At 42.3% G+C, this 26,887-nt stretch overlaps 1 protein-coding gene across 1 annotated transcript; it reads left to right on the top strand.

Annotated features, from left to right (window-relative positions):
- Window positions 1-1,940: 1,940 nt before the first annotated feature.
- On the top strand, window positions 1,941-26,887 carry kcp (kielin/chordin-like protein). The gene is made up of 46 exons (XM_022754401.1): window positions 1,941-2,410; window positions 3,280-3,812; window positions 4,106-4,178; window positions 5,076-5,383; window positions 5,484-5,652; window positions 12,766-12,839; window positions 12,934-13,027; window positions 13,710-13,792; window positions 13,878-13,971; window positions 14,054-14,133; window positions 14,227-14,312; window positions 14,451-14,541; window positions 14,813-14,912; window positions 15,088-15,173; window positions 15,440-15,533; window positions 15,619-15,768; window positions 15,849-15,955; window positions 16,025-16,118; window positions 16,240-16,413; window positions 16,500-16,582; window positions 16,678-16,771; window positions 17,608-17,790; window positions 17,928-18,098; window positions 18,229-18,402; window positions 18,517-18,599; window positions 18,697-18,787; window positions 18,866-18,948; window positions 19,026-19,199; window positions 19,764-19,943; window positions 20,054-20,318; window positions 20,994-21,076; window positions 21,165-21,258; window positions 21,335-21,508; window positions 21,598-21,680; window positions 21,940-22,060; window positions 22,155-22,237; window positions 22,458-22,557; window positions 22,669-22,754; window positions 23,155-23,257; window positions 23,418-23,560; window positions 23,888-24,060; window positions 24,840-24,951; window positions 25,041-25,142; window positions 25,245-25,409; window positions 25,503-25,803; window positions 26,207-26,887. Exons 1-46 carry the CDS (start codon window positions 2,308-2,310, stop codon window positions 26,425-26,427), a joined length of 6,318 nt encoding a protein of 2,105 aa, XP_022610122.1. The 5' UTR covers window positions 1,941-2,307; the 3' UTR covers window positions 26,428-26,887.

Raw genomic sequence — 26,887 nt, 5'->3', positions numbered from 1 at the left:
CAAACACACAAGGACACACTTAGAGGAGTGTGTCTCCACATATCTTTAGGGCTCCTGTGATGAAAGAAATTGTCTGGCTCCATGAGAAATGTTTTGGTTAGTGCAGACGTGAGTGGGTTCCATTGTCAAAGAAAAGCCGGGGGGGCTCAGAAGACTTTAAACACTAAAGTGTGCCTCAGGAAAATAAAGGTAGAACACTGTTCAGTCTGTGTCCCAGAGAGAGAGAGAGAGAGAGAGTGCAGAGGACAAGCATTCCTCAGAGTATAGAGATGTTTAAAGATGGTATTTCAAGATGCACCAACAATATTGAGCTGAGACACAGACACTGTCCTGTACTTCGGTTTATTTTTTTGTTGTTGTTATTACTTTGCCATAATACACTACAGTTAACAATGTTGGACAAGATTAATCTCACCACCAGGCTCACAGACATGGTTGTTTGTATCTTTCTGCTGTGATTGGACATGACCACTGGATGTCAGCAGAGAGGTTGTTAAAAAAAGATGAGTTTGATAGATAACAGCTGGCTTTGACAACTACATCATCTGAACATCTGTTACTTTTTCCAGAATGTGTGTATTTCTTTTTTTTCTTGTAATGATGTTACTTGACATGACTATCAATAAAAACTGGGGCGAACATTTCTTTAAGACTGTTGATTCAAATATATATGTAGAAGCTGTTTGGAGTATAACTCAAACTTTATACTCACACATGAAACATTTAGACATACATATTTAAGCAGATGAAATGGAAGTGTGTTTTGTTTCCTTAGTGCAATAATGTGTGTATATGTAAACATTTCATGGGCAGAGCGCAGTTTGCATGGTGCAATAAATAATGAAATGTTATATGAAGTATTAAGATACTTTGTAAATGTAGTCTGCTGACTACTTTTGCACATCTACCAAACACAGGCCTGGCATACCATTAATCTGCTTCTACACAAGAGAAAAGACTGCACACAACGTGGGAATGAAAGCAGCTGCTTGTTCCCATCAGTCTTCCTCCCGTAGGCATTTCTGATTTTGAAGATTTTTGAGTAAATGACTGCTATCATTAAGTTCAATTCTGCATCAAAAACTGAATTGCTTCACGTATCTAGTTTCTGCGACTTTATCAAAGTCATAAATCTGTCGTCTCAGCCTGGAAGTGCGATGCCGCCCAGAGGGACTGGGTGTATGTTGAAAAAACCACCAAGGCAAAGAGAGCAAGTCCTGTGGAGAAACGTTTCAAATGTAAACATAATAATCACAATTACAGCCGCACACCAAACAGGATGAGGTTTTTTTTTGTTTGGACACTGTGGTGTGGTTGGACAGACGGTGGGAAGACTTTAAAATGAAATCTGGTATTTGAATGTGTGTCTCATTCTACTTTAAGTGTGTTGCAGGAGCCTACTTCAACAGTTAGAAAACCAAGACTCTCAAGTCTGCTTTATCCATCAGGAACACCTGGGTGTCATCACACCAAAAGCAATCCAACAAGACAGAGAGACACGTCTGTCTTTCTGTGTAGCAAATCTCAGAAGTATTGCTTATGAGGGTGGACTATGGAAACACAGCAGAGATGAGCAGGACAACAACATGAGGGAAAAATCTAGTGTTGTGGGGAGGCAGAACAGTGGGTTTCACACTGGGACTGTGTCCAAAGCTGTGAAACATGACTACTTGTGTTTACCCCCGCCCGCTCTCTCTCGCTCTCTCTCTTCCTGTGCACATACATACACACACAACACATACACTTTTGGCTGCTTCAGCATGGCTCCTCTCCAGTGTCCAGACCAGGTTTTAGCTTTGGGACTCAACACCGCTGAGCAGTGCTGGGTGGTGAGTTTTTTTTTTTTTTCCTGACAAAAAGAGGGAAAATAGGGGAAGAAAAAACTCTACTTACAGCTATCCTTCTGGGACTGGAGATAAGAGCCGGTGACCGCACGCGCACTGCACACCTGAACAGCCTTTTTCTTCTTCTTTTTTTTTCTCACTCATCAGAAACCGAAAATGTTTTCGAATGAATCATCAAACTTTCAAGACTATCCACCTTTTTAATCATGGAGTGATAGTGTGGTGGAGATATGGCCCCAGGGGGGGAATGTAAGTGTGTGACTGCAGAGAAGTGACGCCCTGCCCGCATCCAGATGTTCCATGTTTCCCTTTGCGCGCTCTGTGGAGAGATCTGCTCAGAACAGGGAAATCTTTGAACGCACGCTCCATCGTCCATGGCACCAGGCTGCTTTAAAAGGACAATGAATATCATGCTTTTTGTGTAAGGTGTTTGGATTTTTGTATAGTTTTTTTTGTCTGGACAATGGACAGCGACAAACTGAAGACGCTCATGCTGCTGGGGATACATTTGCTCTGGGTTTTTGCGCTGTCTGTGCGCGGGCACGCTGCTTCAAATCACGAGAATGGTGAGTTTCCAAAAGTGTCCAACTTTTTGTGCATTAAAATTTTATTTATGTAGCTACTTATTTTTATGTAATGTGGAAAGCATGTTTATGTTGCTTGTTAAAAGCAGTAGCACAACAATGTTAAGCACTCAATAAGCCGTGTCAGTCATGCATTCAAAGTTATACTTAAGTGAAAGTGCAGAAGTATTATCAGCAAAATGTACATCAGGAGCATAAAAACTCATTGTGTAGCTTTATAGTGTAATTTATTCCATATCATTGGATTATTATAACTGGAAGATTCACTTGTAAGCAGTATTTTAATGTAATTGGTTAGAAACCAAATAATTTTTTAACTGCCTTATACTGCCATATTTTAATTAGTCACAGTGCATCATTTTATATGGTGATCATATGTTTTCAGTAAAATTTGCAAAAAAAAGTGTACTTGCCAGATAAATCTAAAACATACTTAAGAAACTTCAAGTACTTCAGGGGTAAATGTGCTTAGTCACTATACTTTCTGTCACTGTGGGTTGCTATAAATGTATGGCCCAAACCAAATCAAACTTTAATCTTAAGTTTAGGTTCAACTGTGATGAACAATGTTTAGGTTTAAAGAGCTGTATCACATGCTGTATTGCGTCCACTGAGAGGCAGACAGATCAGACTAACTATATCACAGTGGCCTGTTGGCGCTGTGTTCGAGGTCAGTGAAGCAGCCATGTGTGACCGCCTGATGAATGGCTTCATTCTGATTCCCTCTCACACAGATCCACACATCACAACCCAGAAACCGCAGTGTCATCCTCTATTAGACAGAGCATGACCTCATGCAGTATGGATGTGTCTGTCACAAGTCTGACTCTCTTGTTTTATCTCCTCCCCAGTGATTGACCTTCTGGCAGCTCTAAACATGTCCAACCACAGTAGTGGCGTGGCCAGAATGCAAAGTCCCGGCAGCGTGATATACAGAATACGCCCCAGAGCACCTTACCTGACCCTTCCTCCAGAATATTCCCAGTTCCTGTCCTCCAACTTTCAGGGTAGCATGGGGGTGTATTTCGTGGGTCATCAGTCATCGGGCTCCAGTGCCACTCTTTTTTCTCTCTCCTCTCTGTCCTCACCCATTCTCCAAATCATCTCCTCCACCCTCAATAACACTCTGCATTTGGACTACCAGGCTGGAGGAGGAGCTCAGGGCCTTGCCAGCTTTCACTTCCCTTGGAGGAACCCCTTCTCCAGGGATGAATGGGTCCAACTGGCTGTTAGCCTGGAGCCTGACAGACTGGTATTTTTTGTAGACTGTCAAGAAGCTGTTGTTGTGCCCATGAAAAGTGAAGAGAGGATCTACCTGGAATTGCCTCAAAATGTTGTCATCACTCTTGCCAGCACTCCACGAAGGAAAGCCAGCAAATTTAATGTGAGTTTCTTATACATACTGCTTAACTATGCATACTGACATTTGAACAACATGAGACCTCTCTTTACTGATTTATTTTTTATTTACAGTCACTGCTCTGTCCATGAAACACTCTTTTAGGAAATAAATATATAATGTATATGACATATACTGTATACACTAATGTATAGGATGTCAAATTTGCATTTAGTGAATCTGTACAGTTTATTTTCTTCCTCTTTTTAATGTGCATTCTGCACAGCATGTACAGTACAATACAGCTTGTGAGCATGTCTGTTTCTTTATGAATGCAGGGACATTTGAAGACGGCTGAGATTTCAATGAAAGCATATCTAAGGCGACCATGGCACTGTGACAATGTTACAGGTAAAGAAACATTTCTATCTATCATATCAAACCTGGGTTTAAATCAGTTTCTATGTTTGGGAATATTCCCCACCATCTCACTTTTAATGTTAATATTGCAAAGTTAACTGGGGAGTTGTAATTACAAGGAAGTTATGTTTTCACCCAAGTCTATTCCATTGTCAGCAGGATTCAAAAATTTGCGTCAAACGTGGGGGATAGGTGGGCTATGGGCCAGAGAAGAGCCCATTAAATTCTGGGGCAGATCTGGATTATTTACTTTGAATTTGAATACTTGTCTCTGAAGTCTGGTGTAGTTGTTTGTTGTCTGACATTGGCCTTGGCGGAGGTTTGCACTCTCTGAATGCCCCTCTCGGTTTTCTGTTTTTCTGGTGAGCATGTCCATACAAGTACATCTCTGTATCCATTTCTGACAGCATGTTGTGTGGTTTTGCCATGTGGCGAGAATTTACAGTGCCCCAGAGGTTTTAGTGTCATCCCCTTCTCATTTCCTTTTGCTTCATTCGTTCTCTCTACTGACCCTGATAATTTATTATGTTCTGAATTTCCTTCTGCTGGGAGAGATGACAAGAATTTTTGTCAGAGATGAGCTCTCTTGTCAGTTATATGAACTAGTAAAACACTGATAAAACTTTATTTTGCAACTTATTTTGTCTGGAATCCTGAACAGTGAGACACTCCTCTCATTCTCGCAACTCAGCACTAGGACCACCGTGGTTGACGTTCATTAGATTATATCTTTTGGCAGAAAGTCTCCCAAACAGTTTGTTTATTATTCCTCCTTGTGGGTCTTAATTTTGACTTTGTTTTCCAGGATGTTTGTTTAGGCTTAGGATTTGTTCTTTTCTTCATTGAAGAATTCTTCAGGAATCTCTTGCTCCTTCATCTCCTTCACAGATGCTCTGCCTCCATCTCAGCACACAGACACCCAGAGCTCAGATTCTTGGACTGACAGCAGTCGAACATCGCTGCAGGGTGCTTCCCATAGTAAACTTCAAACAAGCCACAGGCCAGTGGAGAAAAAAAACAGCCGTTATCCCCTAGACATCCAGAGTGACCAGCTGCAGAGAGGTGTTGTCCTGGGGCCTCCAGGATCTCCTCAAGGGGTAAAGTCTGTTTCTCAGGCCCAGAGAGATGACAGGCTGAAGAAGCTTGAGAAAAGGATGGAGGAGCTTGCTCATATGCTGGACATGGTCAAAGCTCAGGTAGTATTTCACATAGAATATGCAACTTTTCATGAAAAATGATATGATGTAACACAACATGACATATTCGGATTTTATAGATTTTATGGTTTTCTAACAGAATGTAGACCTACAATCACGTGTAAAGTACCTGGAGGGATGTGAGTGCGTGAGGCAACAATGTGAATGGGAGGGACGTGAAGTGGACAATGGCCAGCACTGGCAAATTGACCTCAGCACTGTTTGTACTTGCACATCTGGAAAGGTCTCATGCCAACCCAACATCAGAGGTAAAGATGACTCAGCTTCTATCTGTTTGTCAAGTCTCTCTCTCAGTGTTGCCATTTTCATCTATTTTCACTCTATCCCTTTCTTTGTCACACACACATACAAAAACACATGAAATCTGTCCATGATTTTGGCACTCTCTCAGCAACCTAACACTAACAGACATTCAACTGGTCTTAAGTAGCTAGTTTGCAGATGGCCGTCCCTCCCCCAGATCCCTGTTTGTCTAGTCCCTGTCAAAATGGAGGCGTATGTTTCGTCTTGACCTCTGACCCTGAGGGGTTTCACTGCTCCTGTCCCCCCGACACCAAGGGACCAGTGTGTCACAGACAGCTGAGACAGGTATTTTTGAGCCAGATTAGAGTAGATTTAAAATGTGTTACAAAATGACAAAATGTCCATGTTGGCGTCAAAACTTTGTGGTCAGTGTTGTGAAAGGCTTTTTCAGTCAGGCTAGCAGCAGCTCAAGGGATGTCCAGACTGGTGGTGTTGGTCCAAACTGAAATATTTCAGCAACTATTGGATGGATTGCCATGAAACCTTTTATCATTCATTTAACTTTTTATCTAGCACCATCATCAGATCAAAATTTCAATTCATCCAGTATTTTGGTTTATGACTATATACTTGGTAAACCAATGACACTCCCATCAGCCTTAGATGTATTTTGTGTTTAGTGCTAATCAACAAATGTTAGCATGCTAGAATGCTTAATAGTATGTATCAGTATGTTAGCATTGTTATTGTGAGCATGCTAGCATGCTGACATTAGCATGTTGGCACAAGCACCACTGTGCCCAAGTACAGCCTCACAGAGCTGCTAGCCTGGCTGTAGTGTCTTGTTGAATGTGTGTATTTATGTACTTTCCCAGTTGCATCGACTCTAGGTGTTTCATTTGTTTTGGTTTTGAAGATCTACTTATTGTATGTTTGGTTACCCGGCAGGTCTCCAGAACTTTTCAAATGCTTGAGGTGGGTCACAATCACAAATGAAAACTGAGGTTTGACACCCCCTTCTGTTAAGTGTTGTGTTACTGTAGTTTTCTTGTAGTTTCTTATAGTTTTAGTGTTTTCTTTTTAGTCATTTGTTTGCATTTTGCTTCTGTACATTACTGTTCTATATTTACAAGCCTCTGTCGGGCTACCATGGTACAAAGGAACAGTCAGACATTTTGGGAAATGCACTTATTTGCAAGTTAGATAAAAAAGATCGATATGATGGTAAGCTGATATTTTTAGATTTGGGAACTGAGCAAGGCTAGCTGTTTCCAATTGATTCTGATCTTTGTGCTAAACTAATTTCATGTCTCCTGGCTGTAGCTCCATATTTAACGTACAGATTATTATCACTCTTCTCATGTACCTCTCAGCAAAAAAGTGAATGCATGTATTTCTCAAAATGTCAAACTACACCTTCAATATAACTGAAATAGTTCGTAGATCACTCTTGTGATTGTCTGTTTTCATGGTTTAGCTTTGGCCTGCTGCATTGGGTGAGCCCAATAGCAGTGCTTTGTTTTACTTTTGTCCTTTGTCAGTTCTGGCTATGGGCATTGCAGTGGGGTTTAAGGCTGGGTAAGAGGCCCTGTGTCCCCCCTCCCCACTTCTAGGCATGTTTGGTCCCAAAGCCAGAGAACAACTGTGAAGGAGCATGGCCATTTCAACACCGCTGGGCCTTTAACCCTACCTCTGGCCTCTGTGAGGACTTCCTCTACTGCACTGGAAACAGCAGCAACAACTTCCCTTCCTTTAATGCCTGTAGGGACCAGTGCATGTTGGGAGCTTGCTGCCTCCGCAAATCAAGGCAGGGTCTTCCTGCAAGCCAGCAGCATTATGCTCAACGTGGATACAACATCTCTGTGAATAGGACTCTCTGGGGATACAAGCTGTATAATCTGGAGGATGAAATGTCGTATAGCAATAAAGACTTCAACCATACTGAACTGGAAGATCTGAAAGGAAACCGTAGAGGCATTGACTGCTGCAAAGATCTGGATTTCACTTATACGTGTGATTACCTCACTTTAACACAGTGCCAAGCTCTGGTGAAGGACCAAGCTGGAGAGACACAAGCAGTGAGCTTTTCTCCCGGAATGAACTGCTCTGACATGAGATGTAGTGGAGGTTGTGGGTGCTTCACTGAACACGCACTCTGGAAATACGAGGAAAGGTTCAGGCAAGGCTGTGAAGAGTGCATATGCACAGGGAGTGACAGGGCTGACTGTGTGTGCAGACACCTGACCCAGCGAAAAGAGATTAGAGACCTCACACTGAGAGAGAGGAGGTTGTACCAGCGAGCTATCAGGAAACTCTACACCAGGTCAGGTAAGACTGTGAATCTAAATGTTATTCTTCCTTACCTTTTTAAAATTCAATGTCTACCTTACTATGGGTTTACTTGTGTGTTTATATTTGTCTTTTTGTGGATTTAGATGCATGGAAGGGTTTTGCGCTACTGAGAGCCGAGTTCTCCCCTCAGGCCGGTAATCAAGCCTTCTTCCTCCCCTGGCACCGCTATTTCCTGCGATTAGTGGAGCACGAGTTGCAGTCAATGTCATCATGCAAATTGGCAATTCCATATTTCGAATGGACTGTGGACTCTGGGTCAATGAAGTCTTCAGCTGCCTGGCAGGCTGGTTTCTTTGGAGGAGATGGTGAGCCTGGCTCAGGCTGCGTTCCACATCACCCTTTCCAGGGTGTAACATCACATTTCCACTGGTCTCCTTGTCTTAGACGAAGATTCAACTCCTCGGTTTGTCATACAGTTTTGATTCATTTAACAGCCTACCTCATTGTACTTTCTGTACTTTGCAGTGTTTTGAGATTTATTACTGGTAGAAGGTTTGTATGTAATTGATTTTTGCTGCTCTCTTTAGGTGTTGCTGCCAAATGCAGTGAGCCTGCAGAGGACTGTAAACCAGGGAGATTTCCAGTTGTTCTCCCAATCTCTGCAAACCTTTTCTGGCCTCTTTAGACTTTGGGTAGGGGGTGACATGGCTTCACCTCTGGCTGCTTATGACCCTTTATACCTGTCACACATGGCATTCATGGACAAGCTGTGGGCACAGTGGCAAGAGAAACATCAGCATGCATCAAAAAGACAAAATAATGGAGATGAACATGGTCAGAGCTTCATCCTCTACCCTGCCAGACAGAGGCATGTGAAGATGGAGCCTTTAGATGTCACCCCTAATGATGTGATTTCTTCTCAGCAGCAGATGTGTGTTGTATATGTGCCCATAACCATTGGCGCACCTTGTAATATGACGATATTGCAAAAACACCCACAAGGAAGTCGAAAATCTCAGAAGATTAAATTCGCGAAGCGCAAGTCACGCTATAGTGGTTTTGTTAGTGGAGCTTTCGACAACAGTGGTTACAACCAGCACGGATATGACCGTGACGGCTATGACCGAAATGGTTGGGACAGGTGCGGCTATGGCAAAGATGGCTTTAACCGAGACTTCATTGATAGGGATGGATATGACATATCTGGTTTCAACCGCTATGGGTTCAACCGTTACAATGTCACCTGGTTTGGCATGCACAGGGATGGGGTGTTTGAGAAAAAAAAGAAGAAGGAGCGTTATGGAGAGGAGGACAATGATGAAAAGACACAAGATAAAGAAAAGATAATGTCTGAGCTCTTCAGTGACAAAGGCTACAGTATCTATGGGTTTGACCAATTCGGCTTGGATCGTGGCGGGTTTGATGCATTTGGTTTTCGAACAGATGGTTATGACAAGGACAGTTGCAACTGGTTCTTCAATGGACCGCACTACCTGCGCTTCTACTTCCACACGCAGCAACAATTGATGTCATCCAGTGACCAAGCTCTAAACCGCATCACTCGCACCTGCCCTCCCATCACCTCCCTTCCCACACACTGGGCCGCACAGGACTGGATGATTTTTGAGCCAAACAACAGCAGTGCTGTGAACGGTCAACCTGAGCAGGACTGGGTGGGACAAAATAAGCCAGAAACAGATGACACTGTTATGGCAGCTAAACAAATTGAGAACAACATATGGCTTCCAATCACACCTGATCACAGGTATCAGCATCACAAAAACAAAAAGCGACAGTAGCCATGCAAAGCCAGACCAAAATTTGTTGATTGATGCTCATTATGGTTTGACATGGCCCAGTAGGTATTGATTAATGGCAGGTCCTCAACATGACCCCTCCCTACACCCAATTGGACAAACACAGCATTTGCTGGTCTGTTATCATCAATTTTAAATTTCTATGCACTTATATCAGTTTCAGTTTGAGATGAAAACAAGGCCATGTAGTTGCAGATCAATACCTGACTTTACACCTGAGTTAAACAGTTGTTTTCAAGATGCAACGTTTCCAGATTCAGTGAGTCACAACTACTGTGCTCAAGCAAATCATATTTGAAGTTTTTGAAACTACTAAATTATGGTGAGATATTCCAGCTGGCTTTACAAGGCTAATATTAAAATAACCATATTTGAAATAGCAAATCTTTTCAAAATCTTTTTTTTGGTATTTCAACCAATGTTGTGATCCCCTTTCCCTCGAAACACTGTCTGTAGGTTTTGTTTCAAGCTCCACTGGTTCAGCGGCTGTCCCCTTGGCTCTGCTCCTATCACCTGCCCTGACCTCTGCCATCAGGCCCGCTGCCATGGTTACCCCGAGGCTGTCTGCCATATGCGCAGTTGTGGTTCTTGTTTCACAGAGTGGCGGGATCCAGCAACTGGAAACCATGTAATATGCCATGGCTGGTGAATACTAAACTGTCAGCCAGAAAAACAAATGAAGGATTAAAGTACTTTTCACAGCATTTAAGATGAGGATGGACCAACATTGTCTCTGTGAGCTCGGAGAAACAGAAGGCTCTTCATGAGAAGGAAAGCCGTTGAAAGGGACTGATACTGGAATAAAATATGACAAAGACTTCATTAGCAATATGAAAATACTGTAGTATGATATGCTTAACCTCATTCCAGGAATATGCATTTATACCACCACAATGTGACATTAACTCTGTATGGGTTACTTTATCTCCTATATGTATGGTGTTAAAGTGTTCACCCAACATAAAAAAAACATCTTCTCTCTCTCATACCTCTAGTGGTATCTAGCAACATGCATTTTCAGTTACAAATGTCTACCTTAGCCTGGTTGAGTCACACACTACAGTGTCATAAGATTTTCTTCAGCTCATAGTAGAGCGATGAAAACTGTTCTAGATTAATGAGTATTGTTTTTTTGAAAGAGATATTGCTGTTGACATTTTAAATGCAATTTTTCGACACTGACCAGCTCTCACAAAGTTCCAATAACAGCGAATGTGTTATAGAGAGGAGGCATAAATCTCAAAACCAAACTTTTCTGCTGAACTAGATACCAATAGACGTAAGTAATACAACTATAAAGCTGCACTAATCAGTGTTTTGTATTAATGATGGATCAAATGAATAGCCTACATGTAATGTAGAGGGTGTAGGCTAGGAGCTCTGTGGAGGGATTTTAGTGTCTTTCAGCTCACTGTTTTGGTTTTACTGTTTAAGGTTTCCTAGCACCCTCCATTTTTATCTGCAGCAGATAGATGTGTTCAGAGAAAACCTTCTAAAGAAACTGTGTACGCTACCTGCCTGGGACCAAACTACAAACAAAGTTAGCAGCTATTTGTGGACATAGTGGAGCATTTAGCTGCAGGAGTAGCTCAAAACAGTGTTAAAAAGAATGACTATTGGATTTAATGTTTGGTGGTCAGACACAAGACTCCAAATGATTGCCCATGCTGCTCAAAAATGCTGAATGTGTAAATAGGAGACTCTTTGAAAATATGTTCACCATATCGACTGTATGAGATGACAGTTTGTCAATGTTGTCTTCACAGTTTGTTGTCCTTCCCCCAAGTGTCCAAAAGCCAGTTAATGCTTGTTTAATGGACCCTACTGGTAGTTTTATTATATGTACTGTATTACCACCATTTGCCAAAGTTTTCTAGTTGTTGCATTTGAGGAATTTCTACATCCTTCGGTCATAGTAAATTGAAACAAACGTGGGAATAATATTGATGTTGAACTGGCCTCATTAAGGATCTATTTGTCTTTCTTTAACTTTCTAAGTCCACTCCCCACTCCCACAAAGTCATGGCAACTTTGTTCTCTCCTTTTTATTGTGCAAATTTTCACCATCAGTGTAATACACATGTGCCCCAGGAGTACACTGTCTCCTCTCTCCACCCCCCCAAGACTACTCTCTCTGTCACTGTCTCTGTCTTTTCATCCATCTCTCCCGTAATTGTTCCTGCATGTAGGCCAGAAAACTCCAGTGGCACCAAGTCGATATACAGTCGCAGACTCACACTCTCAACACACACTTTGATCTCATGCATGCTTGGCGTGCTAGAGGAAATGCCTGTTGGCTGCTGGCACAGTAGGCAGCCTCACTGGCCTCCCTCTCACTCTGTGATTATTGCCCTCTCTCACACACAAACACATTGTCTCTGTCCTTTGGAGAGTCATCATTAAAATAATTATCTGCCGAAATGTCCAAGCTAAGCAAAAATACTATTTGATGAGCGCCCTCAAAGTCTTTGATGTGACATTGCTCTTCAGTGTTCCTTATATGCTGTAATGTAAACAACTTTTTTCCCAGTAAAATAACATGAACAGCCACATAATAGGGGGAAGTTGTTAGGGCCATCCCCCAAGAGGGAAGCCTCAAGAAAACTGCTACCTCTTCCAGTTTTCTTCTCCCTGTTTCTCCTACAGTATATCTTTTTCAGCTTTAATAGACTAACTGTAAGGCTACATGCACTTCTGGTTATGGTTACAGACCATAAAACAGTGTGTAAGAGCGAGCATGTGTATGTTGCATCAGAACAATTCTGTTCTGTCATGACTGGAGAGACAGCAGAGCCAGATGTTCCACAGTGACCTAGAGAAAAAGGTGAAGAAAATCTGTATTGGCAGACGGAGAAGGTGGAGAGCAACTGTAATGATCCAAACTTATTTCCACACTCTTTTATTGATTAAACTATAAGTATATACTCCTATGTTATTACTTGGGATATGCAGATGCACACACAGAAGCTTTAAAATGTGTATGTACTAAATATTTTGTCTCATCTTCAGGGTGTGATCTGGATGGCACAGTTCATAATGTGTCCTACAGCCCTCTAGATGGCTGTCAGACATGTACGTGTAAGGTAAGTATTTGACACCAACACACACACACACACTGTTTTTTTTCTGTTTGTCCTTTTCTCTCACCTCTGTTTCTCTCCTTCGACTCGGCCTCAGGGTGGTAACAGGGAGTGCTCTCCCCTGCCCTGCCCATCACTGGACTGCACACAGAAGGAGACTGTACCTGGAGACTGCTGCCAGCAATGCAAAAGTATGGACACAGAAAAAATATGCTCACAACAATAATTATGAGAGAAATAACTCTAAAGCAAACATTAAATGTCTCTTACTACATCACTTAGATATAATTAGGTTCAATTAATTGATGCAGTGACATGAAAAATAGCAAAACATGCTTGCACTGGCTGCACATTCTTAGATATTCAGAATGTTACTATTGTGCATGTATACTCTCTTCTTCATCATGTAGTCTCGTCTTTGATAGTCTCTCCCCAGTAGGTCTTTATCAATTACACAAAAGTTTTTTGTTTTTTTTTTCAAACAAATTTATTTGCTTCAATTGAAACCCCTTTCACTAAATATGGTACCTACCAAAACTGAAAATTCTTCTTTGGAATACATCCAAACACCGCACTGAGGTCAAGGTTTATCAGGGTTGTTCCAAAGTTATATTTGCCTCACTGTCTCACAAAGGTTTTAAGAAAAAGTCAAAAATTATAAGATCTTATCATACAGCATTAGATTGGTTGAACATTTTAAAATACCTGTATCAGGAAATGGTACCTTTGTCTAAGCTGATTGATTGATCCCTTTGATCCCTACAAAGACAGGCATTTTTTTCCAATGTGTTCTGGTGTTTAATTAACTTTTAAGGTTTCAACTGTCAATTGCACCATAACAGTAAACTTATCTGATGTAACGTGTGCTTGCAGGTTGCATCCATTCTGGTGTCCCATATAACCACGGAGCCATGTGGAGACCGGAGGAGAGTCCCTGTGATGTCTGCCACTGTTTGGTGGGGCTGATACGAATTATCTGCTTAGGTTTTCATCTTTTCTATCACCTTCATTTCTACTGATACTTATCTGTCTTCTCTCCAGGAGGGTCATGTTCACTGTGAGAGGGAGCAGTGCCACACCCCTTGTAAAAACCCAGCTTCTCCACCACCCGATTCCTGCTGTCCAGTTTGTCAAGGTGGGTGTCTTTCGTTTACTGAAGCAGTGTGAGTGTTCAATGGACTGCAGATAAACAGTGTGTGCTCATGTGTGTCTTGTAGGCTGTGGTATGAATGGTCATGACTTCCCTAATGGAGCTGTGATTCCTACTGGAGACCGTTGTGAAGATTGCGCATGCGTGGTACGTCTGACGAAAGTGATTAAATTACATTTTATCATACTTCAGTTATGAATCATTTTACTTTGAAGTATATCTGTGCTCTTGTTCTACCAGAATGGAAATGTGGTGTGTTCACCCCTTCCCTGTCCTGCTCTGTTTTGTCGAAACCCTGTGCATCGTGCTGGAGACTGTTGCCCACGGTAACAAACCTGCCTAACCTCATCCATATCACTTTCAAGCCTGCATCAATCCTTTTCTCAGCTTTGACTTTGAATGTGGTGGTGCATATGAAAGCATTTTATCACTCAAAATGTTTACGTTGTGTGTGTTACCTGTAGGTGTGAGCAGTGTGAATATGAGTCCAAGGTGTATGTGGATGGACAGAAGTTCCCCTCCAGGTCAGACCCCTGCCTCCGCTGCCGCTGCTCTGTGAGTACAGTCTGGCAAAGCTGTGTTCTGTGGTTATGTGAACTTCATGTGACTGGACTTGGTGAGGTTTCAGGACACAGGTGTACAAAGAAAACCTGTCAGAAAGTTTTTATACTTTCAGAAACAAATGTAATTGAAATTGAAAATGGGATTAAGTGGGAAAATTAGTCTGTTTTTAAAGTCCTGAAAAATCCTTGGGCTTATTATCTGACAATAGGTGTTTGTTCTATCAGTGTGACACATTTAACCCCTACTTGTCTCTCTCTGTTAGGCAGGTGAAGTGTCTTGTGAGCGTATGGATGCATCATGTCCCACACTACGCTGTAGTCATCCAGCTAAACGCAAGGGGGAGTGTTGTTCCACATGTGATGGTCAGTGTATCTGTAAATTTGTTAAATAAATAAGTAAATAACTAAAACTAAATAATAATAATAATGATAATATGTCCTATTTGTCAAAATTGTTTTGCCTACTGCATGCTCTTTTCCAATTTGACTTTTACTGCTCAAGCTCTAGCAAACATATTCAGGTTGTGTGTTCCTGCAGCATGTGAGTATGACAGGAGGGTGTATACTGATGGAAAAGTGTTCAACCCTGCTGGCAGTGGACCCTGTCTACAGTGCAGGTGCAAGGTAAGTCCATACAGTACACTCAAAAGAAAGCATTGAAACTTAGAAAAAAATTAGCAAAGTAATACTTTGTTTTCATGTCTTTTATTTGTGTCTATTTGTGTCTGTTTTTTTTTTGGTTTTTTTTACTTTCTCTTTTGCATGAAAGCATAGTATGTTTCTTTTCACAGCAGCAAATGGGCATGGCCATAATTTCTTTCATGTCATGTCTGTCTTCTCTTTTAAACATACCCTATTTATATTACATGCATATTGTGTTTTCATTTCAGGGTGGGAATGTGATTTGCCGTGAAGAGAAGTGCCGTGCTGCTCAGTGCTCTAACCCTATTATAGACCCACATCTCTGCTGTCCAATCTGCAAAAGTAATAATTCACACACACACACACATACACACACAGGTTCATCTCATCCATGAATATATGACAACTCCCCTTTTCCTCATTGTAGCATGTGTGTTGGAGGGGGTGGAATATGAAGAAGGCTCCAGCTGGCACCTTGAGAACCCCTGCTCCAGCTGCACATGTGTGAATGGAGACACCATGTGTACACACACATACTGCCCCCCCATTGAGTGCCTGCATCCCACCAAGACCACTGGTAAGACTGTGTGTGTCTGAGCTTTGTTTATATGCAGATGACTGTGCAATCTTAGTACACCGTCTCTTTCCTTTCCTCAGGATCCTGTTGTGCAGCGTGTGAAAGCTGCACTTATAATCATCGTATCTATGGCAACAGCCAGAGGTTTACAACCCCTGACCAGCCCTGCCACATCTGCACCTGTCAGGTGAGCATGTCTCTATTCACAAACACTGTTCAACTTCGAACCTGCTGACAAGTCTTCCCTTCTCCTCAGCACGGCACCGTGGAGTGTGAGAGAAGACCCTGTCCTCCACTCAACTGCACCAACTCATACACACCACATGGAGAGTGCTGCCCTAGATGTCCAGGTACACAAACTCATGACATGATTGCAGTTCATGTTGTACATTTATCTGCTAATTACCCTATTTATGTTAATTATTCTCAGACAACTCAGTAAAACCTTTGTGTATTTCAATCTTTTTCCAGACTGCTCCTTTGAAAACCGTGTGTTTGTGGATGGAGAGGCTTTTCCCAATCCTGTCAGTGCGTGTGAGGAGTGTAAGTGTGTGAGCGGCAGGATTGAGTGCCACCAAGCACAATGCCCTCATCCTCGCTGTAATGCACCTCGACCTGGAACATGCTGTCAGAACAACTGCAATGGTGAGGCGATATGACTTTATTATCAGGAACATAAATACATTTCACAAATTAAAATCTCACAATTTCACTATATTCCCCTACATCAGGCTGCAGCTATGCTGGGAAAGAGTATCCCAATGGACTAGAGTTTCCCCATCCCACTGACACATGCAGGACATGCAGCTGCATAGTGAGAGGAATAATGAGCATCACATCATGACTGTTGATCACACGTGGTCGTCCTGAAGCAGGTTTTCATTTCAGTCTGTGATATGTTTGTTACAGAATGGGAATGTCCAGTGTTTGATGAAGAGGTGCCCACCACTGCCATGCTCCAACCCAAATGTGCTGCCAGGAGACTGCTGCCCCCAGTGTCCTGGTAAGGCCCAAGTGAAGGGGCAAAGATATTTGGAGGAGTGAATGACACAGGTGCAAGTTTCTGGGCAGGTATTGCTGCTCTGAAAGCCACAGGAGGTTAGTGAATAGTGTGGCCTGTTGACTTGGCCTGCTTATCAGTATGGTCAGCAGCTGGAGGTGTAGCGGTTGCTGTTGAACACAGTTCATGGAGGCAGTTAAACACACGGACTAGACACACATATTTATAGATCGAGTGTGACTTACGTCCATAATCCACTTTAGGTCTTTAGAAACCACAGCAAAAATAGCTAAAAAACTAGCTAAAAAATCCTTGTAACTCCAGAATCAGTCCACCAAATTATGTTTTTTACACTTTGTTTCACGTTTTTAGTGAACTATTTCAAAAGTAACAAAATGATTTGGATGATTTTTTATGGACTGATTGGTCCATAATAAATCAGTGAATCCTTGAATTAGATTTTGAAAACAAGTATGGGGAATTTTAGAGAAGTGGAAAATTATTTAGCAATGGTGAGGGTTTATCATTACTATCATTCTTGAGATGCCTTTTTTTATTTCAGGTTATATTTTTATTGGTATTTTATCACTATGGATGGCTTCACATGACCTTCATCTTATTCTTATTTTTAAAACAGAAATCTTAACAGAACATAATGAAAATCCCTGCCATGAAAGATACTATACTATACTTCCTAATTTCATTGGCTGGGTGCCCCTTCTGTGGCTAACATGATCTGCTGTTTTCTTCGTGTCTTGGCTCATAATCAGACACAAAATGGATTATGAAGTTGTAGAGTGAAGGCATACTGTTGATTCTTTTCACTGATGTTCCTTCAGCTCCTCCATCGGACTGTGTGTATGAACAACGACCCTACAGACACACTGAGCGTTTTTACCACCCGACTGACAACTGTCGATTGTGTGGCTGCTCCAACGGGACAGTTAACTGTCAGCGCAAGCCCTGCACCTTCGCTGCGTGTTCTCACCCCATCACACAAGAGTGCTGCCGGACCTGCGAAGGTAGTTCACAAGTTCACAAGTCCTGCCAGGACAACTTAAAGACAAAGCAGTTTTGATTTTTTGATACAGTTCTCCATCCACGTAAGAGACTGCACATTTAGTCTCAACATGTGTCTATATTTTATTCCCTCTTGCAGGCTGTTTATATGACGGTCGAGAGCGAGCTAATGGGGAGACGTGGGGTGACGTGTCAGACCCATGTGCCATGTGTGTGTGTCGTGAGGGCTCTGTCCAGTGTGAGAGGAAGCGCTGTCCACCCACCAACTGTAACCACCCCGTCCAGAGACAGTGCTGCATGTCCTGTGATGGTGTGCGATTGAAACACTTGACAGCAACATGTCATTCAAAAAAAATTTTTTAAAATAGTTACTGACAACCTCACTGTTTTCCCTTCATTTATCTCAAAAATATGTCAGTCTCTAATTTTCTACTTGTCAGGTTGCATGTTTCAAGGTAAAGAATATCCTGATGGCACTGAGTTTGCTGATGACAAAGACCCCTGTGGTGTGTGTTACTGTTACGGAGGCGAGGTTGTCTGCACCAAGCAACCCTGTTATGGAGATTGCAGCCATCCATATAAACCACCCCGACAATGCTGTGGAGAATGTGAACGTATGTAAAGTCAGAACAAGACTCTGCTCGCATTCCTACTTTAGGATCAACCTTTATTTGTTCATTATTTTCATGATTACAAAACGACTCAATCAACCTTTCTTAACTGGATAGGCTGTTCCTATAACAGTGAAGTCCTCACCAATGGACAGTCGATCCCTGACCCAGGGAACCCCTGCTCTGAATGTACCTGCCAGGTAGTAACAACACACACACATTCTCACACACACACACACACACATATTCCTGCTGGTTAATTTCTTTAGACAACATGTCATGCCTTTTCTCTTGCAGAGCGGATCAGTGCGTTGTGCGAAGACACCGTGTGCAGCTGCTCTCTGTCCTCACCCAGTCCCCAATGCATGTGGCTGCCCTGTCTGTGATGGTGCGTAATCACTGCAAATGTAAAAGAGCAAGCATAGGTGGACTAAAGTAAATGATGAATGCTTTACTGTATGTGTAGGTTGTCAGTTCCAAGGTGTGACATATGTTGACGGACAGGTCCTTCCAGGAGGAGAGAGAGGGTGCCAGGACTGCACCTGCTCAGTGAGTGAGACAGTCATTTAACTTTTTGGTCACTGCACCATCAAAGCTACTGTACATCCTACCTTTTATTTCCACAGAGAGGTGCGGTGGTGTGTGCGCAGAGAAGATGCCCTGCTGTGTCATGCCCACACCCAGCTCTGGACGGCTGTGCATGTGGAGTGTGTGATGGATGCAGCTTTAATGGACGAGACTGTTTTAACGGAGAGCGATTCCCACACCCGACAGACCACTGTCAGCTCTGCTCCTGTCTGGTACAACACAAAATATATATATATATATATGTATTTTTAAATTCACAATACTCTGTCCTACTCTGAAAGACAATCAGAATTACAAGTTGTTTGGAAACCCAAACAAACAGAGTGGTCTAATTACCTACAAGTGTCAGGTGTCAAGGTGGCTATAAAAAGTTTGTAGCTTGCCTCTTTAGATGGCAGCAGTGACTGTTTACTGTTTAAAGACATTAAAATAAAAGTCTTAACTACAGCTCTGCAGCAAACATAAATGTGTCAGCGTGTTCCAGAAGATCCTCGCTTTGCCAATCAATTGCTAAATATGATACTTCCAGTGGAGCTTCAGACACACAAAAACACGACATAGTGAGTTGTAGAGATACTCAAATGGGATATTTTTGGTGTAGTATTCTTTTAATCCCACAACCCTGACCCTGTGAAGACACTACAACAAATGTGATTTCCTTTTTGTACTTTGTGCATGAATAAACCTGGCTACCACTCTGTCATCCATTCGTCCTCAGTTGTACCAGGATTACTCAGTGACATTCACAGGGTCTAAATGTGTGTCTTTGCGTATAGAACGGTGGTGTGGTGTGTGCACATGCATCTTGTCCAGGCGTTGCCTGTGTGCGCCCAGTGACCCCTCCAGGGGAGTGCTGCCCTTTGTGCACGGGCATCTGTCTGCATCAGGGAAAAGAGTATCAGTCCGGCTCTACTTTCTCTTCACCCTCGGATCCCTGCTCCTCATGTTCCTGTCTGGTTAGTCTGTCTTACTGAGTGAAACATAAACCATCTGATTGTTTCAATGATGAAAACAAATTGATTATTCTCTCTATCCACCTTGTCCCTTCATCCCCTCCTCTGATCAGAATGAGGTGGTTAACTGTCAGAAGAGACCTTGTCCAGTCCAGTGCTCCCATCCAGTCCCTTCAGGAACCTGCTGCCCAGTCTGTGACTCCTGTCTGTACGAGGGCGTCGTGCACTCCCACAGTCACACCTTCACGCCTTCCTCTAACCCCTGCCAACGCTGCACATGTGTCAGAGGCACTGTCACCTGCGTGCCACTTGTCTGCCCGCCAACACCCTGTGCTCAACCTATTACCAAGCCAGGACAGTGCTGTCCTGAGTGCACAGGTATTTGAACTGTTTGTGTAAATGCTATGTGAAGGCTTACATGTTTATACTGATTCCTCTAATGTATTTTACACAGAAATGTGCACATTCCTGGTTTCAATATTTCATGTAAATTCACATGATCTGCATTAGAATATTAGTCATGTACTTTCAGTCTTTGATTTGTACACTGTCAAATAGAAAAATGCCAAGTGTACTTACAACAAAAGATTGTACTTAAAATGAAACTATACAATTATATAATTATGAAAGAAATTTGCTGAATTTAATTATTGTGCTGACCTCAAGAGAAATTAAATTCAAGAAGAGAAATATTATGTTTTAACTTTTAGTCCACGTCTCTTCTGTTCAGAGAAAAAATGAAAGTACCATAATTCAAGATATCAAAAGAATACAGGAAGTGATTATCTGCAAGATTTTCTTATTCTTGATACATGTGTTTCTTTGTCTTGTACCTTTTTCTTTTTTTCTAATCCTGCCATTCAACTTTAAAAAACCCCTTCAAATCATTTATGAGAAAAGCTATTTTAATTTCAAGCACCTGGTCACAAAAATTACAAAGACAAAACTGATTTGGAGCATGCCATTTTTCTCCCGCTATAAAATAATGTAGGAAATCACTTCACTTTTTTCCTCATCTCTGTCTCTCTGTCTCTCATCTGTCTCTGGTCTCAGTGTGCATGCTGGATGGACAGGAGTTCACTGATGCGCAGACATGGACCCCGAGTTCAAATCGCTGCTCGTCCTGCACCTGCCAGGTCAGCCTTCTACTGTAAATCTCTTTGTTTTCCCTCCATATTTGCAGCCTTCCTTGTGTTTAAGTGCTGATCTGTCCGAGTCTTGCAGGCAGGTGAGGTGCGGTGTACGTCCCCCGAGTGTCCCAAGCTGCCATGTATGCATGTGGTGACTGATCCAGGAGCCTGCTGTCCTCGCTGTAGAGGTAAATACTGTATATCACTAAAAGTTTTACCCGCAGGAGGAAATAGTTGTGCCAGTGACTGCGTTTTCCTTCTCAGGTTGTGTGTATGGAGGAGAGGAGCATACAGAGGGCAGCAGCTGGTTTGCAGACTCCACTCCCTGTATGACTTGTATGTGTGTGGACGGGGTGACCACCTGCTCTGAGGTACACTGTCTATCTCCCTGTATCAGCTTCATCAGCGTGCCTGGGGAGTGCTGCCCTGTGTGTGCTGGTAAGAAAATAAAGATCTAAAGCATATTAGCTGCATGTTTCATCATTAGGATTTTTTTAAATATAATCTTACATGATGTTTTTAAATAGACTGTGTATTTGAGGGCAGAGTTTACGGCCCAGGGGACAGTTTCCATCCAGCCGATGACCCCTGTCAGATCTGCACTTGTGAGGTATGAAGCATATACACCTGAAACCTGGAAACCTGATTGCAATAGTTCTATGTTTAACTTGTTGATTTAGTGGAAGTTTGAAGCATTCAGTTTCCAATGATATGATTGCATCATCGCATTTGTGAACCAGACAATTTTTTATTTAATAAATGCTTAAGAAAATAAATAGATTATTGAAATTGTTTTCTGGTAATTTTTTTTGCAGTTATAGAAATAGAAGTAATAGTAGTAGTTATAATCAAACCTGTCTGTATCTCAGGTGATGCCGGATGGAGAACAACACCTGAGGTGTTACCGAAAGCAGTGTCCCAGTCTGGTCGACTGTCCTAAAAGCAACATCTTGTTCTCTGGACCAGACTCCTGCTGTCCCGTCTGTGCACGTCGGTATTAAAGTGCATTTCATGATATACTGCATATTATTTTGCTGTGCACTATTACTGAGCTCTGCAATATTTTGTGTGCGTGTGTCTTTAGAGCCTCTCAGTAACTGCACCTCTGCACTGATTGGCAACGAGGTGTTGGCCACAGATGACCCCTGTTTTACCTGCCACTGCCAGGTAACACAGCGACGAGCCTCCTTTTGAGACAGTCTTTCTTTTGCATAGAAGCGAAGGAAAGTCTCTTAAACAGAGTGAATTGAGTGAGAGAGTTTTAGTTTGACATCTCAGCATTTTGACATCTAATTGTCGAGTTGTTGGTACCAGTCAAACTACTATCAATATACTATTATGGGATTCTGTGCAGTATGTTGATACTGTGTCTGTGTCTGTGAATTAGGACTTGACGTGGACCTGCCTACACCGTGTGTGCCTCCCACTTTCTTGTCCTCTTGATGAACAGTTCATGCCTCCAGACTCATGCTGCCCTGTGTGTAAAGGTGAGATAAAACTATATTTCTTCCTATTTGTCTGTTCCCTGGGCCTTTAAATTGTAAGTCATTGTCATTAAAACATCCACTACTGTGCGGGTTTTCCTGTGTTTTATGCAGTGTGTGTGATTGAGGGCCAGACCCGAGTTGCCAATGGCAGCAACTGGACAGACAGCGATGACGACTGCGTAACATGTGCCTGTAATGTGAGTCGGACAGATATACTTACATTCTTCATTCATTCCTCATTCGAAACAGCATTTGCTTTACCAGATAATATGGTATAATGAACATTAATACTGGGGAATCAAAGAATACATCAATCTAAGAAAAACAACAAGCAAAAGCCCTTACAAAGAGACTTGCATGGTGATTACCAAGAACATATTTATCCAAGTCTGTCATTACTGTATCTGTTTGAATTTATCATGTGCTGTGATTTTTTCCCCCCCTCCAACACCAGAGTAAAAAGTAAAATAGTTGCACATCTGACCTTTTCAAGGCCGACATAAAGGAAGGACTTGATTCTGGGATTGTTGAAAGGTCTGATGACTATTTACACCATCTACCTCTAAAGCCCTCTCTTCTTTCTGTATGCATCCGTAGTCGGGCCACATTGAATGCAGCATTGAAGAGTGTTTACCTGCGGTTTGTCCAGCTGGCCAGAAACCAGTGAAGATTCCAGGAAAATGTTGCTCTGAATGCCAAGGTATCATTGGCAGTCAATACAGTGACCATCCCCAACTATTGTGTGTGCTTAAACTTCTGCCTAACACGTTGCATGTATGTGTGTGTCTTTCTTATGTGTGTGCGCGCTTGTGTGTGTGTGGGTGTGTCTATGCGTGTGTGTGCGTACATGTGTGCTGTAGACTCAGGAGTGTCATGTTTGCACCAGGGGACAGTGTATCACTGTAATGAACAGTGGGAGGTGGATGAGTGCACCAGCTGTACGTGTGTGTCTGGAGATGTACACTGCCGTAGTGAACGCTGCCCTCCCCTCACCTGTGCAACAGTCAGTGTAACAAAGACACACACACACACTATTTCTCAGTGTTTCATCATAATTTAAAATGTTCCCATGATGCCTTGCTGTTCTAACCCCTCAGTCTGTAGAGAGACATTAAATATCATCAATGTTTACACTGGCTGTTTCCTCAGAGCTCATTCTGACACTGCAGACATTTATTTGATTTCCACTGAGTCTCCTGGGTCCATCATAGTTACTCAGACAGTGTAGCTGAGCCTGTGTGTGTGTGTGTGTGTGTGTGTGTGTGTGTGTGTGTGTGTGTGTGTGTGTGTGTGCGTGTGCATGTACACGCACGTGCGCACGCGTTATCAGGATGAGATGCCAGCCGTTGTCCCAGGCTTGTGTTGTCCTCATTGCCTTCCTCGTCCAGCCACCTGCATTGCCTTCGGCGACCCTCATTATCGCACCTTCGATGGCCGCATGCTGCACTTCCAGGGAGCATGCACGTATGTCCTGGCACAGGACTGTGAACAGGGAGACTTCAGGTGAGAGAGTCACCATGGTTACCCGAGCAATTGGAAGTAGACGTTGCTTCATTTTAAAGGGTTTTACATGAAAATGAAGTTCATTATTTTACATGTGAAATTTCTTTATTTGTGATTTTTGTTTGAGCTCTTCTCACTGGTTTGAAGTGGGCAGGACTTTGCTGGAAAAAGGTGATCTCACATATTTACATGCACCAATCAAGATTTAGAAATATTTGAGTCAAAATGTTACCCGGCCAATGTTGATCAAATCGGATCATCATTGGAAGTTTCCAAGCCTTAAACCTGAATAAATAATAATTAAGGGTTGTGTTTTTGAACTTTAACTTTGATTATTGAATACATAGTTATACAAATTTAAAGTAAGAGAGAAATACTTTGGATTTTAAAGTTTTCAGGGGCTCTAAAAGGTCACCAAAAAGACTGACAACTACTGTCCTAGACAATCTATGCCCTCAAACTAATGAGCTTTAGCAGCAGAAAAATGGAATGAAACTGCACGTTAGTCTCAGTTTGCAGGAACATCCACTTTTCATGCTGCTTCTGTAACCTGCTGTAAAAAAAAATTAAAAAGATAAATTTCAAACAGGGAGTAACATTTTTTTAAGTCAAGTCCCTCCTCACATTAAGTCCTGCCCACAACATCCTGTTTCATGCAGAAAAACTGAAACATGTCAATCCAGTGAAGAAAATGACAAGCCTTTCAATAAAGTTTTACATTTAAGTTTTTTCATTGAATGTTAAACATGAAGCTCAAGGTCTCCTCTTTGTTTGTATAGTGTTCATGCAACTAACGATGATCGTGGACGTAAAGGAGTGTCCTGGACTAAAGAGGTGACTGTGTTCATAGAAGACGTCACAGTGCAGCTACTCCAGGATTGGATTGTGAAGGTTTGTGTGTACAAGTACCGCACATGATGTTGTGCAGTCATGTTTGTGTTTGGCATCCACTCAGCCAATTTTTTTTTTTTGACCTTCAGGTCAATGATGAAGTTGTGACTTTGCCGTTCCTCAGAGAACCGTACATCTATATTGAACGACAAAGCAACACCATCTTACTCAATACTAACATCGGCCTGAAGGTAAAGTCTTCTCTCTTTCATCTCTCCCTCTCTCTATGGATGATATGTGATTGGATATACTGTCAATTTGTCACATTTACAGACCCTTTTATCTACCTTTAGGTGCTGTGGAGTGGTCGTTCACACCTGGAAGTGAGCGTGCCAGGCTCCTATAAGGGCCACACCTGTGGTCTCTGTGGAAACTTCAACAACTACTACCAGGATGACCTCCGAATGCCCAGCGGACGACTCAGCCAGTCAGAGTCTGACTTTGGCAACAGCTGGAGGGTAAAACAAACACATTGAAGAAACAGAGAGATTCAAATAAAGGCTGTTCAATTCTTAATTGCACGTGCATCAAACAACTGTTTGTCATTTTAGGTCGCAAACAGTAGCCACTCCCTCTCATCCTGTCAACCTGGTAAGGATGTCGACCCATGTAAGGACGCAGGCTACCAGGCCAAGAAGGGGGCTAATGCTCGCTGTAAGGTCTTGAAGTCTGCCGTCTTTAAGCCCTGCCATCGTGTGGTACCTCCTGACCCATGGTATGGAGCATGCGTATATGATCTTTGTGCCTGTGGGGCCAACAGTGATGAGTGTCTGTGTGACGCACTGGAGGCCTACGCCAGTCAGTGCAGAGAGGCTGGAGTCGTCCTGCAGTGGAGGAGCCCATCTCTGTGTGGTGAGTGAAACACGCTCGTAGGTCATAAATAATCAGCCAAAGTTAGAACAGTTTTGTCAAACACAAACTGAACTACACTGCAAAATTATCATATTATACCTGTAAGTACTTGCAAAGAAATAACAGTGATAATAGTAATTGCGATCTTTTTCTCAAAGGTCTACCTGCTCCTATTGTAAACTGCTCAGTGATGTTTTACTGTGCTACACACAATCTGCAACAATTTATTCTCAAATGAAAATAAAAAACACGGTTCTGTCTTTTGAAAAAGTCATCTTATGGTTGTCAAACACCTGCTGACTCCTGACTCACCAGTAAAGGTCATCAGAAGTAACCTTTAAGCCATTGTGGGTCACAATGTCTCTCTCATTGTGTTTTTTTTTTCTGTGGCTGTCTTTCACAGCTGTGGGCTGTCCAGTGGAGAGGGGCTTTGTGTTTGACGAGTGTGGTCCCCCGTGTCCCGTAACCTGCTTTAACGTTGACGTACCACTGGGGGTGATAGAAAGCCACTGCTTCAAACCCTGTGTCCCAGGCTGCCAGTGTCCTGCTGGTCTGGTTCTACACAACAACTACTGCATACAGCCCGAAAAGTGCCCCAAGATCATTCATGGCAACCACACATGATCCTTGAGCTGCTCGCTTTCAGAAGTGCACTTAATTTGTATGCACACACATGCACTGCCACCTCTGATGATCTGCAATCCACACAAGGTCTGCATCAGCCTTTTGTTACTGTATACTGAAGTCTGAAATGGAAAAATATACCTGCTGGTGAACCTGTGGATTCTGCACATTGACTAAAGTGAAATACTGCATTTCTTTGTTTATATAAACATTTTCATATATGAATATGTAGCACTGAATATTTATACTACAGAAGGGTTTGTCATGTTATTTATACATGTCACATGTTAATTGGTGTTTTTCCTAACAGTTTTACACATTTACCAAATATTAAATTGTTTTAGTTTTATAGTCTTATTTACAGTCAAAAGAGCTTTTGTTCACTGTACAGGTTTATTTCAGCACTGTGCAATATTGACTGTATAGCTCAGGTATTCTTTTTTTTTTCTTCGTTTTAAGA

This window comes from Seriola dumerili, unplaced genomic scaffold (genome assembly GCF_002260705.1).
Source record: "Seriola dumerili isolate Sdu_G_001 unplaced genomic scaffold, Sdu_1.0 BDQW01000219.1, whole genome shotgun sequence".
NCBI classification, from domain to species: Eukaryota; Metazoa; Chordata; class Actinopteri; order Carangiformes; family Carangidae; genus Seriola; species Seriola dumerili.
The sequence above is the reverse complement of the archived record's forward strand: the minus strand, read 5'-3'. Positions and strand labels throughout refer to the sequence as shown.

Coding starts and splice junctions, on each gene's coding strand:
- kcp (XM_022754401.1), top strand. CDS start 2,308: ATGGACAGCGACAAACTGAAGACGCTCATGCTGCTGGGGATACATTTG. Junction 2,411..3,279: donor TGCTTCAAATCACGAGAATG/GTGAGTTTCCAA, acceptor TCTCCTCCCCAG/TGATTGACCTTCTGGCAGCT. Junction 22,755..23,154: donor GCGTAACATGTGCCTGTAAT/GTGAGTCGGACA, acceptor ATGCATCCGTAG/TCGGGCCACATTGAATGCAG.